Below are 15313 nucleotides of genomic sequence, written 5' to 3' on the forward strand. Positions count from 1 at the left end.
TTTTTACCACTGCCTTTTATCGAAAATGCCCAGTCTAAGGCTGAGGGGTGTCTTGGCATCACCAGAAAGGCTAGCACGTGTACGCTTTTTATCCCGGAGATTTGTCAATGAGTCTGCCAGAAGCTTTGTTATTTCACGCTACACTTGCCCATGACCAGAGTTCAACGTATACGAGGACAAAACAGATACTATCACGTGCATAACGCAACTACGTGTATTCCCAGTGATATATCTTTAAGATTTATTTCATTGCCTGCAGATCTCGTCTCCTGTTATCTCGAAAAAGATACTGCGACAACAACAACAGTGCTCTTTGTGGACAATGACGCACCCACGAACACAACAAAAAAGATATGCAACGACTTCTGCTTCCGAGAGAACAACTCATACGGCATTATCTACAACAACAGCTGCGCTTGTGGCGTCAATGCCAAGACAGTTCTACCATCATGCTCCTGTCCTGATCTATTAACTTCCACGGAGCCAAATACTGGCACTGACTTCTGCAACAAGACATATTCAAAAGGCGCTTTTGAAGTCGCTGCAGAAATTCGGTTTGGCACCATACCCGTGATTTCCACACCGTCTTCATTTACTTTTACTGTAACGAGTTCCCTAACAGATCGGTTAAGTTATACCTGGGCTGTAGAGGGAACGTACCTGTCATCCACACTCTACACGACCTCAAACCCTAGTTTCACTTATAATTTCCTGCATACTGGTGCTCACATCCTCCGCGTGAGCGTTGCTGCTGGTGCTAGAAAGGAAACTGCCTCCCTGCCGATATCGGTAGCTTCTCCTGAAAGGAGTTTCCTCCGATGCCCGAAATATTGGAACATTGACAACAGTATTAACGCAACACTGGGAAGTTTCTCTGCCTCCACGTCCCGAGCTGTTTGGGAGCGACTGCACGATGGAGCAAAGATTAATCGTAAGTATAAGAAATAATCAATTTTGCCATTGGTTATATCTGGTGGCCTGTCACCCACAAATTCCAAAGCAGCATTGAAACCATTCGGAGAGTACGTGGCACATATATCTGTGAGATTCGAGTTCAATAGAACCCCGAAATTCAAAGTCCCATTAAGGTTATTGTAAGATCGTGTAAGCATCTGGCTCAGAGTCTTGTTGAACCAAACTGTGCAAGTCTCCTCTAAGAAATGTTTACATAATCAAGTTGACATATGAAAGTCGTAAAAGTGGAAATTCTCCCTGGTTGTAATCTTACCACATTGTAACGCTAAACACCATTCTTGCAGACCCTTCCTGCCCGACTGGTTCACTTCATCAAGATGGCTACTGCATCACCCTCAACACCTCGCGCCTGTCATGGCAAGCTGCCGAGGACAGTTGCATCGCAAAAGGAGGACACCTTGTCGCTTTGAAGTCTTCAGATCTCCACTCGAGTCTTAAAGCAAAAGTACTCGATACGGCGAGGTAAGGTTACATGAGAATACAGTTGACTGGTTTTGAAATTGAAATCAAGAAATCAGGAATTTCAAAATCTTATGTGCAGTGATTCTGATATCAAGACAAAAGAACAAATACTTAACTGGACTTTTTTATCTCCTGTTTTAGCGGCTCCGAGTATTGGACAGGTCTCAACGACAGAAGCTACAATGGGGTCTTCATGTGGAGCGACGGCTGGTCCCTCGGTTCGTATAAGAATTGGGGGACTGATCAACCAGATGAGGGAAATCCTCCTGAGGACTGTGTGGTGCTAAAGAAGAGTGACGGGGGTTGGCAATGGCACGATAGGAGCTGTGATGCAACCTTACCATTTATGTGCCAAGTTAGATTAGGAAGTAAGTCAATTGATTTCGAGACTTTTTAAGCAAAAGCCGGACATGCTTATTCTAATTTTGGTGCCGCAGGGTATCACTACTCCATACCTGTCCCTTGAATTGACCATTATCGTAAAAGTCCGCTTTTACATTTCGAAGAACTTGCTTTTAGAAGACCATAAAGCGAGATACTTGAATACGATGGAGGTCTCTGAAGTGAGAACATCTGCTTCGCTGATGGCATTCGAAGAACTGTCCATGCGTTATCGGTACGAACGTTGGGATTTACAGTCCGATATCAACTACGGTGGTGGTTGTCTGCCCACTACACATTTCATAACCGGTTTATTCTGGAATTCAGATGGGTTATTCAGCACTTCCACCTAAGTATTTCTTTTCGGTACTCATCTTACACTTTGGTGGAGTCGGGCAAGTTAGACTAAGAGACCTGCTTAAAGCCTCACGCCGACTGTCGAGTTTATACCTAGGACTACTTGCTGCTATAGCTGAGAGTCCAAGCCACTAGTCCACAGCGCTGTTCTCGCCTTTAAAAAGGCTTTTGAGCAAAAAAGAAGTGCTTTCATGAAAAGTTTAAAAACCACTAGTTCTACATCTCTTTGATATATTTTATTGTTTTCAGCAAAAACGAGAAGTGCAAGTGTTCGTATCGTAGGTGCTGGTAATTTTGGATGGAACGAAATGTTCACTGAAGTTACCGAAGTGGCAAAATCTGCTGATAGTAACAACAAGACTGTGATAATTTTCCCAGGTACGTTTTCCGGCTATAATGGGGAAAGAGTTACGTATCCCAATATTTGGAGCTCCATTTATGTCTATACTTTGATTGAAATTACAGCCAGCCAGGCTACTAGAGATTTTATAATTGTTGTAATGAAAATCTGTCCAAAACAAGTACCAAGGCAACTAATGAAAAAAAAACGTGGGTAGTGAGTAGTATGATAATACCAAATGCCTGGGACGTATTGATTCAGACGTTGGATAGAGAACCTCGAAATAATACATTTTTTTCCTTTTTCAGGCCTATGGTTTACCAGAACTACGGAAATTCGTGCTTGGGAGTTCATGACGACGGTGCTTGAAGAGACGACTGTGATTCGCCTCCAAGTCTATTCTCCTTCATGCGATTCCCAAGACGAAAGATTGGTGCCTCCTGGTAGCTATTTCCTTTAACATTATATCAGCATCACCCCTGTAAATAATATTCACTCGCAAGTGCAGCCAACGTTCGACTGGTGATCAGAAAAAGGACATTTGCTAAGCCTATCACAACCTCGTTGCTGGACAAATTGCAATATGATGGATTACAGCATAATGCCTATTTGTTATTGCATTGTTGCTAAGACCTTCTAAGTTTTGATAATTAGGAAAGATAGATTCTCAAACAGTTGTTTTGCTCGTTTGTTCCAGGTTGCAAACATATTGCATCACCCTACAGTATCTGTGATAGTGCCTCTCCCAACTGTCCTGCAAGACCAAATTGCCTGAGCTACCAGCAAATTTGCTTGCTTGACAACACCTGCAAGAACCTGACACAGCCTTGCAACTGCCAAGAAGCAAAGGGCTATCAAGGATGCTCCACCAACCCAAAGAGACACGTTGGAAGCGTGCCAACCTACCAACTATGGCGTGAATTCACTATTGCTCTTGCCAAAGGAAATTCGACCTTGATAAGATTGCCGAGTAGCAGTTTTATATACAGAAACTATGTTATTGGAATATCATACAACTCGACTGCTAACCCTATCAAATGTGTTACGGATAAAACGTCATCTTTGAGACAGAACTACCTGTCAAACAAACAGTCAGAGTGGGTGAACCTGAAAGACAACCCTGATGCATTTAGTAAGGCAACGTGGACGGACGACCAAGTCTGTTCCCTGCGCGTTATCGGAAACACCTACACAACCAGTGACTTTCCCATTGAGATCGCAGCAAAGGATACATTTGCTGGAGCGCCTGGGGTATACACATTTAAGGCGTCGGTTGGTAATGCACTTGGGTCCACTCCCGATGCGTGCAACACAACTGTTATGGAACCCGTTGACGGCATCGAACTTCTTTCGCCAGTTCGAGTGGCCGCGGGCACGGACACATCAAAGCTTGCACCACAGATTCTTCAGTTGGGCATACCACAGCATTTCCTCATCAAAATCAGCCGTGGGACTCATATCTCTGCCTCACTGAAAGATGCCGGAACGACGCCGATGACCTTCTCGGCGACTTGTCCGGATACCTTCGCGCCAGCTCTATGCATGAAGAGTAGCACAGATATCGAGAAGCCATTCTCTGCTGTTGAGCGCACCTACAACAATCTTTTGACGGCGCCAACTTCAATTAGGTTTACAGTTCAAAACCAAGTCAGTTCAAAGCAATTAGTGTTAAATGTGAAGCTGTGTGAGATGATAAGTGAATTAGCTATCATAAACAATAATAGTGTTGTACAAACAAACAAACAAGCAACATTCTATGGCAGAATTAGCAAAGGGTCTTGTGTGTCCTATCTATGGGAACTGGATGGGGTTGTCATACAAGGATCAAGTAGCTCAAATCAGCTGAATAAAATATTTGGGAATGCTGGAAACTTCACACTCAAGCTAACAGCTTCAAATGATATTAATACGGCAACAAAAACATTGACCTTCAGTGTTGTGACGTACGCTGATCCAAAAGATGCTAAGTTTGTCTCGCCTCCAACGGAAGGATTTGTTGGAAAACCTGTGACATTCAAAGTTTCTGTTGGGGTCAATATCAACAAACACTTTTCAATTCTGATGGATTATGGTGCTACGACGGTTTTAAATACTTTTCAAGCTAGTCAGTCTCCTTACGAAACCACTCATCAGCACACTTTTGACACAGCGGGATCATACACTGTGAAAGCGAATGCATCCGATGCAGGAAGCTGGGTGGTTGTAGAACTAACCTTACTTGTGCGCTACCCTGATCTAACTGTGAAAATCACTACGGAAAATCCGAACGTAGCGACTGGGAAGCCTATTGCGTTTGTTGCAGATGCAGAAGTTGAGACTTTAGGTTATAACCTAGAGTATACATGGCACGTCGGTACAGGAATAGTATCTGTGAAGTCTACATCTAAAGAGTACTCCCAAACATTCAATACTACTGGGACCTACAATGTGTCTGTAACGGTTTCAACTGGATTTAATGACGCATCGGATTCCCTTTCTATCGTAGTCATTGGAACTATTACAGGCCTTTCACTCCAGGTACCTCATAGCATATTCGAGAAAACGGCAGCAAAGTTTACTGCTTCTGTTGCTACGGGGACGGATATAAGATATTATTTCAACACTAGCGTTGATGCACTTCCTGTGTCGACTTCGCCCGAACTAAAGTACACGTATCCAAATCAGGGGACGTACACCATGATTGTTACAGCAAACAATAGCGTCAGTCACAAGGTTTTTTCGAAGTCCGTTACCGTATTTAATATAACATATCTGGAATTGACGGAGGTGACAGGTCCCGCAACTTGTAGCCGAGTCAATTTCGATCTTAGCTTTATTGCCAATTTTGTACATGTGTCACCTAAAGATCTTGAGTTTACGTGGGAATTCGGCGACGGGAGACGAAATGTCACTAAAAAAGGTGATCCCAACGTTAAGCATGCATACAGATCAGCCTCGAACTTTACCCTTAAGGTGACTATCAAGAGCGCACAGAAGTCAGTGCAAGGCACGAAGATAGTTTGTGTTCAGGAGCGAATCACCAAAGTAACTCTAGCGCCGAATGTCACTGTAGTTGGTGTTGGTAGTGACCAGCCAGGAACCATAGCAGTTGGAGTCGTCGTAAAGCCAGCTTCAAACACTCAAACGTTTACATGGATCTTCAAAGGTGTTTCAGAGACAGGGTCGCCGGTTAAAGAAAAAGTTTTCAGCTTGACTACTGCTGGAAAGTACACCCTGTCTTTAACGGTTGAAAATAATTTAAATTCGCAAACCCAGACATTGGTTTTGGAAGCACGAACAATTATCACGGGTTTCAAACTTCAGAATGATCTCGTTGACAATAAGTATGTGGAAACATTCAAGAATGTTGCATTTAGTGTTACTGCTGTTAGCGGATCAGATATTGTGTATTCTTGGATATTTGGGGATGGAAATACCCTAGATAAAGTTAAGGAGGCTTCTGTGACACATGCATATAAAACACGTGGGGGTTACAAAGCAACTGTGAAAGCATCTAATCTAGTCAGCCAGGGAGAAGTATCATTGGATATAAGTGTACAGGACGCAGTGTCAGGGGCTAAGCTAGCTGTTGATATGTCGGCTGTGGACGTTAATCAACAGGTCCGATTCACGGCTTCAGCTACTGCTGGTACTGATCTCTCGTACGAGTGGAAACTGTGCGCAACCTGCTCAACTGTTACCAGTCAAGCTTCAACCATTGACCATAAATATGCGAGCACAGGGAAGCACACAGCAAGCGTGGAAATCTTGAACAAGGTTAGCCAAGAGACTGCAACCGTTGACATCATGGTTTTGCAAAGGATTTCGGAACTGAAAATTGTCATGAATGTTGGTACTCATGTTGCGAAAGGCTCCACAGTTGATATGGAAGCAGTGTGCAGTCGCGGATCCGATCTGACATATGAATGGAGTATCCAGCATACTGGCTCGAGGAACACTGTCGAGTACACAACTAAGACGGTTAAGTTCACATACAATGAAATTGGCAACTATAACGTCAAGGTTACCGTCACAAATGCGCTCGGCAAAGATGATGCTACCACGTCTGTCATTGTGCAGGAAAAGGTCACTGGTCTTGAAATACAGACAACGAAGGCGTATGCTGAGCGCGCCGAATTGATAACATTCACTGCTCTAACATCATCAGGGTCGGACTTGACTTACGAATGGGATTTTGGCGATAGCGAAAAGACGACAGTTGCTAAAAATAAGATTGACCACAAATATACTAGTCTTGGAACCTTTACGGTTGCTCTCACTGCCAAAAACTTAGTTAGTACTTTGACGAAGATCGTGACTGTAGGAATAGAAGAAAAAATAAACAGTATAAGGATAACAGGCTGCTGTAACATGGTGCTAGCTTCGGGTGCTCCGGTTACCATGTCGGCAACAGCAGCTGCAGGAAGTAACCTCGTGTACACTTGGACCATCACGGGTGACACTGGTAAACCAATGACATTCAATGGTAATACGTCTAGTCCAACTTTCCAAACAAATGGAAGCTATAAGATAAATCTTGAAGTGCATAATCACATTAGTACATTAGCTGTAGATAAGACTGTCAGTGTTCAGACAAAAGTCGACAAAGTACAACTTGTACTGCAACAGGACAAAGACAAACTATTTGTAGACCAAATGGTAAATCTATACGTGACGACGGGCCAAGGCTCCGATATGAAATACAAATGGACTTTAAATGGTGTTGAAGATAGTCGTACAGACAGCTCACTGAATCGGAAGTTCACTTACCAAGGTGTACACCGGATCAAGGTCGATGTGCATAACGATGTCAGTAGCGGCGCTGCGCAGATAGAACTCACAATAAACAAACTCCTTTGCAATGTACCAAAATTATCACCCATTCCGACATCGAAAATCAAAGTGTCAAGATCACAAGAATTTGATTTGGAAGTGGAAGTGGATACCATGGGTTGTACCGTTTATACTGTGAAATTTCTTTGGACAGTCTATGACTCGGATTCGTGTAGCAATCTCAATAGCAAGCCAACTGTCAAGCTGCCCACAGGGGATACTACATCGGACAGCGCCTTGCACATCTCGAGCGGAACTCTCAGTGTTGGTCTGTACTGCATGTCGGTAAACGTGGGGTACTCTGACACACCCGTTGGCCTGACCGACACATTCGAAGTCGAGGTGACAGCGAGTCCATTGCGAGCTGTGATAGAGGGAGGGTCAGAACGATCGCATGGAAATACTGCAACCCTTTTGCTTGAAAGCGGATCGTATGACCCTGATGTCTTGCCACCTCAAACCACTGAGTTAAAGTATAAGTGGACCTGTAAAGCCGTTCATCCTGCTGTAAGTGTTGTTACACCTAATTTCCTTATGTAGCCAAAATTACTGCTTCTTTTTTCAAAATAAATCATGTTCTGGTATCTTTAAAATACACCAGCAAATAAAGTGATGGTGCGCCAATCTGGTGATCTCATTAATTGACTCTGTAGTGTAACATGTACTTATTGGAACTGCCTCGCATTTCATTCCTGTAGTCGCAGTGAGTATTCATTACGACCCAGAAACCTCTGAGCGGTTTTAGGTCGCATGTGCACCTGATTTCTTTGTGAAGTCAATCAAAATTGACGATAAGAATCATAACGTTGTGTCGTCATCCTTGGACTATACGAACAGTCAGAAAGCACAGGTATAATGAATAGAATAAAAAGAAGAGAACATGTATGGAAAAGCTGCTGTGACACTGAAAACTAGGACAGATAACCTCACGAGCTGTCTGTTCCTTCGACGTAATCGTTTTTTTTCTAAGACGTGGCTGATCGTTTATCTTTCTTACACACTTTTCAGCCAAGTCCGGCAGATGCTTGCTTCAAACAACCAACAGATGGTGCCAAATTAAGCATTCCGACTGGTTCTTTAGTCAACGGTGGCAAATACGAGTTCACTCTAACTGTCTCTGATGGAGGATCACGCATGAAAGTTACCACTCAGAAGGTAAGGTTTCCGGAAATCGATCCGTACGCTTCAATAGCAAGAAACAATAGGATTTTGTCAGCTTGAACGCTTTGTGACGCGCCTGATGACAGAAGATAATGCTATGGCCATTACTGGTTCTGATCTGCGTCATCCCATACAAGGTCATTTAGACGACTTACTGATCAGTACCAGTACCATTAGAGTTTGTGGACGTGAGGAACTCTTCCTTGTGGCTTTGTGGTGCCTTGGCTTACGAAGGTTCAACTTTTGTCGTTTTAAGTTTTCTGAAAATAGCAGGTCGCCCGTCCAATTGCTTTAGGTACATTCTTTGTACTCTAAGAGGTGTTGTTTGGTTATGTCTGTTATCTATATATGCTATAATGCTGGTCTTCTATTGCAATTCCCTGCAATGACATTTTCACCTGTTCCATTTTTTTCCTTTGAAATATCCGATGAAAGTTTTCTTATGTTCCAGGTGATGGTAAACCTGAAACCAATTCCGGATGTGTACGTTTCATGCCTATCTTGTCGTCAATCTGGAAGTTACGATGTCCTGCCAAACCGTCCTCTTGCGATAAAAGGCACATGTAAAAATTGCAATGACAAAACAATAACTTACTTCTGGACAATCCTGAGATCAGATGGTCAGAGACCTGAAATTACTGATGCCAGCTCTGCCACAGGAAATGGGAAATCTTCTTTAGTCATCAACCCCGGAGTTCTTTCAAATGCTTTCAGCTATACTGTCAAGTTAACAATTGAAGACACTCGAGCAAATCTGGAGGGGTCTGCTCTGGTACAACTTACAGCAGCCCCAATTACAGATGTAGGGATTAAATGCCAGATAACGCCAGTCGTGACCGTGGTGCTACAATATCCAGTCAGTATCACTTGTACGGGTGCTGAGGCATCGGTCGAGCCGAATAAGTATCGGGTAAGCATGAAATGGACGGACGCAACCAATACAAAGAGGGAAATTGTGATGTATTATGGTCTGAACCCCAATACGAAAGTCTACTTGACACACGTGGGGAGCAAAGCCACGTCAAGTGTAACCGTTGAGGTTGCCATGGAGAACAAGTACGGTCATGTCAAGCTCATTAAGTCAAGGTAAGCCACCTAAAGGTTGGAAAAACCTTTGTTTCAGCTGTTATCAACGTTCTCTCTCTGATGCCACCAGGGGTGAACGAGAATATTAGCCTGGGATTTCTATTATTCACTAGTTTCAGACCCCACATTTTATTCTGCAAAACATACGTTCCGATATCGTCTCTTGTGGTACATGTCTGAAACATAGAACCTTCCTTTTAAGTTTGCCTCACGTCAATGGAAACAGATGTTATGTACTATAATCTAAAAGAAACCAAGATCACAAGCAGTTTTTTCCAGTTGTCTTTAATGATGACCTGTGTTCTCTACCCGTATGATGGTGATGCCTACCTTGTTCCACATGGTTATGGAACTAAAGTTCGTGACAGGAGAAGTGTAAAGATTCATCATTCATTTCAGTTTGATCTACGTGACGGAGCTGGTCATACCAAGCGGTGTCACCAGATCAGGGTATCTCAGAGGGAAGGTCGAGACCGTATTCACGGAGCTTAAACGCAAAGGCGATACAGTGAAGTTGCTACAGTACTCAGTCGCTTTAGTGGTTGAACTGAACAGGGATATGGGTACGACTAAAAAGGAAAAGAAGGACAAGATGTTTATAAGGGAGTGCCTGCTGGAGGGGTTGTATATTGCCACTGTGACATCTCTGGAGCGGATAGGTGTAATGGGTCCGATCTTGGAAAGACTGACGGTGAGTGGTTGGGAAGGAATGTACATGTATGTGCTTTTGAGCAATTTTACATACAACTTTGTATTCATGTTGAGAAGAAATGGCTGACACCTCTAAATATTGTTGATTAAAATCCTCTTTTGATATGTCTGTCATAAGATTCTTAGTCGAAACTTGCCTGGGTGTTTGTGGGTCTCGGTGTGTAGGAGCTATCTTTCTATAAAGTGAAAAAATGCAAGGTTGGCGATGATGGATTGAAATTTGGTAATCTTACCCTTTATAAATCATTGGTTATTTTTCCGTCTTCAACTTATACCATCTATAAATTGCTGACTTTACCTTCTTCTTATCTTTCTAGAGCGTGCAAGATGAATTTGAATCCAAACAAAACAAAGTCGGACACATTCTCTCAAGCATCTACGGTTACTTGGAGAAGCACCTGACGTATGGCTCAGAGACCAGAGTTACTAATCCAAACTCACTGGCCAATGCGATAAGCAATCTCCTTGGCATCCATTTAAGCAATGGCACTAAAGAGCAGCAGCTCAAGGATATAATGAAAGACTCTCAAAATATTTTCCTTTCCTACGTTCTGGCGAAAGTCCCTGAGGAAAGTCCTGTCGAATTCAACACAGAGGAGTTCACCTATTCTGGTTCTAAGACTGTTGTCGGATCATTGTCGAGATCAGTGCAATTTAAAAGTGGTGCTATTGGACTGCAACCTGGGATGATCCCTGGCGACAAAAGTAGAGAGGTGGCACAGGCGGCGATGGCGAATCATAAGAATCCGTTCAGATGGGGTTATAAATCCGGCTACCCTGTCACATCAGGTGTCCTTTATTTCACCTTGTATGGGTCTGACGGTACTGAGATTCCAATAAAGAATCTTTCGAAAGAGAAAGCAGTGACACTAGAGTTTGTTAAGGAGGGGAACAATGCTAATGTAGCTCAAGGAAAGCATGAAACGTATTTGCCAACGAAGAACGTCAAATACACTAATTTGACACTTGTGCCTAAGGATTCAATAAACATCCTGGTGAATTCAAGTAAACTTGGCCTTACAACTTCTGGTGCTGCGCTCTCCATACAGGTTCGGTTTACCATGGCAAATGGTGAGAGCTTCCCGACTGCGGGAATCGAGGCTCATTCCTTTCTTGGTCTAGGAACTAAACCGTCCCTCACTAATTACACGAGATACATGACAATCAAGTCAAGTATGATGGTGAAAACGGAGGATTACAGGAACTATACGTTCTTCGTGAACCAGAGGTAATTGATACGTTTTGGTATATAAACAAAGAAACAAGTCATTAGAGTTATTTAAATGTGACTGTGACGTGCCGGATCGTCCACGAAACACGGCTATGCTTCGGTAGGTTGGGGTGAAGTCGCGGTAAGTGACAGCATAGAAGGGTTTCAGTGCAGGAACTATTTTCCATGATTCTGACATCAGTAAACACGTTTGAGCATAAACACGTGTCGACGATGATCTTCATTGCAACTTCTCACTGTATCTTTTTTCCAGTTCCTTTGATCTTACAAAAGACTGCTATATCCTTGTCCAGAACAACAACACGGTGTCCATCAACCTTAGCGTCGGAGTCTACATCAGTAGCTGTCAGTTCTACACTGAACAGGAGACTTGGAGCAGTGAAGGCTGCGAGCCGCTGGATACAAGTACGGCGACTGTCACGGTCTGCAGTTGTAACCATCTCACAGCTTTTGGTGCAAGTGTTCTTGTCCCATTGAATGCAATTGACTTTACTGACTTGATTGTAAGTATGTTACTTTTTTATACTTTAAATTTAAAAATCATCATTGGAACATGATTTTATTACTTTATTCCTCCAAGTACTAGTCTTCTTGTTAAATTGATATTATCTACAAAAACACTCTTCAATTCGCTCTGGGGTAAATTCGGTCACGAGGAGATGCTTTTTGCACACTTTCACTCTGAGATAATTGTTCTATTGTGTCATTCTACTTAATCTGTTATGACAGGTCTATGAGGTACCAGTAGCTTAATTGCTTCTACCAAAAGTGTCACTGGACCTCTCAGAATTGTTTTAGAAACTCAGCACGAACATGTCGAACATAGCGCGAACATGTTGGTCATTGGTACTTTGTCAATCGGGTTAATTATATCCTTCTTTTCCAGCGCTTGGACCTAGCAACTAACCCGGTAGCAATCGCTCTATGTTCAGCTATCCTTTTCGTCTACATTCTCGTGTTGATTTGGGCCCGTCGGAGCGATATCCGAGATGAGAAAAAAGCCGTGGTTGTACCTCTATGTGGCAGGGATGGACCGTACAGATACGAGGTGTCTGTTTATACCGGCATGATGCCGGGTGCAGGTAAACTTCTACACTATTCTTCTTATATTGCGTGATACATTTTGCACTTTCAAGAAACGGAAACAATAAAGAATAGAAGGCTGAACGTGAATTTAAAAGCTCACCTTTACAATAGGCTTTTGTTAAGGATTGAAACCATTTCGGATCTGCCGGGAGTTTAGAAACGATTACAAATAACATATTATATAGGTATGCATGATTTTGCCAATGTTGACAAACATCATATAACTTATGAAATACGTTAGGGCTATCGGACTATCATCCGATCTCCATTATTAGCACATGTACATCTTTGTCTCTTACATCGATCATCAGGTACAACTGCCCAGGTTGGTCTCAAGCTTTACGGAGAATACGACAAGAGCGATGCCAAACATCTTTGCCGGCCGAACGCCTTCCGTAGGAACGGCCATGATGTCCTTGTGGTGGCCTCGCCAATGAACCTGGGAGATATCTGGCAGATTAGGGTGTGGCACGACAACACTGGGCACCATCCCACTTGGTTCCTCTCCCATATCATCATCCGGGACCTCCAAACGAATAGCCATTGGCACTTCCCGGTCAGTTCCTGGCTCACCATCAATGCTCCGTATGGGGTCGTTGAAAAGAAGGTTAAGGCTGCAAGTGAGTAGCAATTGCATGTAATATTCCTTTCCGTAAACGTAGTTTAATGATTCGGCAATTTTCACTTGATTTAAAAATCACACACACACAAACACACACCGTCTCCCTTGTCATGGCTAAACTTTATCACTGATTGCGAATATTTTTCACATTCAGGTTCGCACGAGCTTGCAGATTTTTCCCTCAGGTTCAGGAATGAAGCCGCAAGTGGATTCTCCGAAAAACATGTTTGGACTAGTGTCTTCGAACATCGAGACCGGAGTCGCTTCACGCGGGTCCAGCGGGTGACCTGTTGCGTGACGCTGTTCTACACCTTCATGTGCGTGAATGCCATGTGGTACGGCCTGGTCAAGGATACAGATGACCGCTGGAAGGATATCTGGGTGGATGCCTTCTCTTGGGAGGAGCTGGTCGTTGGAATACTCTCAAGCCTAATGGTGTTTCCTATCAACATACTCATTATGCAAATATTCAGGAAAAGCCGAGTGAAGGTAGGGGTCGTGCCTTTGTAGTTAGTTATTCGTGTCGAGATTAATATGTTCCATTGGCGAATATTGTGCTTTGGCATTTGAAAATAGTTGAGTGACAATTTTACTTTATCTCAATTGGTGTTTAGAAAGTGTTTTAATCAACGTTTTTCGTTTGGATTCGATGAGAATGTATATCAAGTTTCTAAGAGCGGACACGTGCATTAAACCATGCGTAACATGTACGTTTTATGATGTTTCTTTGCAGCTTGACGCCCTGAAGCGACAACCCAAGAATGAGACAATTGAGATGGATGATCTGTGTCATGCGCCAAGACAGGGGAGTCTCATCTATGACAACAATGGAAATGTACATATGATTTTATATTAACTTTACTAACTTTACATGTATTTGGCCTGGATACTTTCTCTTCCCTTAAAAAATGGGTGGAAATGAGTTACCTTGCGCCAGATCGCATCATATGACAATTAGTGACAATTCAGTAAATACAAATATGCTTAAAACTTGTGTGGGTTCAACTACATGTAGATAGTTCAGCAATAGTTCTGCAGTATACAGTACTTATGACTTTCGAACTAAGCATTTAAATTCACTTTATTAATCGCGTTTTTACGTCGAAACTCCTTTTTCTGAAAGTTTTGTTTGCTCAATGTAGGGCCAGAAATTAATTAGTTTCCATCTTGTCTACGCAAAAGATGGTGGTTAGTATACATGTAGTAGATGTTGATGAAGTTGTCAATGAATACATTTTACAACAAGAGCGCTAGTCAATGAATTGTCCCTATACAACTATATCACCATCTCATTTTCATTCCTTCAGCCCTGTCGGTTGAAGCGGACAGAAGCTTTGATGAAAATTATCCATGAAGGCTCCAGTTCGGACAGCATGCGGACCAAGGACACTTCAGACATCGGGACGTGGAGTTCAGGATCCAGGAGCAGTTCTGCCAAGCACAGAGAAGAGTTTGCAAGAAAGGTGAATAAAAAAACGGAAACTTCTGATTTTGTCTAAAAAATGATACTTTGAGATCTACTTCTGCATCCTCTCTTGCCGATATGGGTAAATGGGGTCTAAAAGCATCAGCTTTGGCCAGGGAAGGGGAATACTCAGAACTGATACTGACTCGCTTTTTTAATTTGATGGGGTCTTTTGTTGCGATGCTCTCATCAAAAGTGTGCAACCTTACCGGGGAACCACAGTAAAGTATAATAAGTGAAACTAAAGTATAATAAGTGAAATACATGTACGTTATTTTAGTGATGTCAATATGTTAATTCCTTTATATGGCAATACCTCCGTGATGCCTCTCATGATAAATATTGGTTATATCCATTGCAGCTCCAATTGAATGGCGATGACCCGAAGTTATGGTCGTACGATAGCATCCTTCAGTGGCCAGAGGCTCTGCCCTCATGGATGGAACACGGGAATGATAGTCCACCACTCAGGAATGTCAGGCGCAAACAGTCCACCCAGGACACTGCTAATGATTCGCCCGAAAAGGACAGGCGCTCGCTGAGGAGATCTTCAATGGCAAGGTTTGTGATGATTGATATTGGAATGGAATGTTAAAGGGTTGAAAACGTCTTGCAATTGTAATT

The 15313-nt window shown here is 42.9% G+C and overlaps 1 protein-coding gene across 1 annotated transcript in view; it reads left to right on the plus strand.

Annotated features, from left to right (window-relative positions):
• Window positions 1–15313, plus strand: part of LOC135488984 (polycystin-1-like) — a 39563-nt gene that overhangs the window by 14663 nt on the left and 9587 nt on the right. The window contains exons 5-21 of the mRNA XM_064774026.1: window positions 260–931; window positions 1260–1437; window positions 1579–1805; window positions 2425–2553; window positions 2824–2958; window positions 3213–7834; window positions 8336–8482; window positions 8940–9574; window positions 9974–10265; window positions 10603–11513; window positions 11770–12019; window positions 12403–12598; window positions 12914–13222; window positions 13379–13713; window positions 13958–14059; window positions 14532–14687; window positions 15051–15250. Coding sequence (XP_064630096.1) covers window positions 260–931; window positions 1260–1437; window positions 1579–1805; window positions 2425–2553; window positions 2824–2958; window positions 3213–7834; window positions 8336–8482; window positions 8940–9574; window positions 9974–10265; window positions 10603–11513; window positions 11770–12019; window positions 12403–12598; window positions 12914–13222; window positions 13379–13713; window positions 13958–14059; window positions 14532–14687; window positions 15051–15250 — 9496 coding nt within the window. The remainder of the gene's footprint in view (window positions 1–259; window positions 932–1259; window positions 1438–1578; window positions 1806–2424; window positions 2554–2823; window positions 2959–3212; window positions 7835–8335; window positions 8483–8939; window positions 9575–9973; window positions 10266–10602; window positions 11514–11769; window positions 12020–12402; window positions 12599–12913; window positions 13223–13378; window positions 13714–13957; window positions 14060–14531; window positions 14688–15050; window positions 15251–15313) is intronic.

The sequence above is a fragment of the Lineus longissimus genome, chromosome 1 (genome assembly GCF_910592395.1).
Source record: "Lineus longissimus chromosome 1, tnLinLong1.2, whole genome shotgun sequence".
Lineage (NCBI taxonomy): Eukaryota > Metazoa > Nemertea > Pilidiophora > Heteronemertea > Lineidae > Lineus > Lineus longissimus.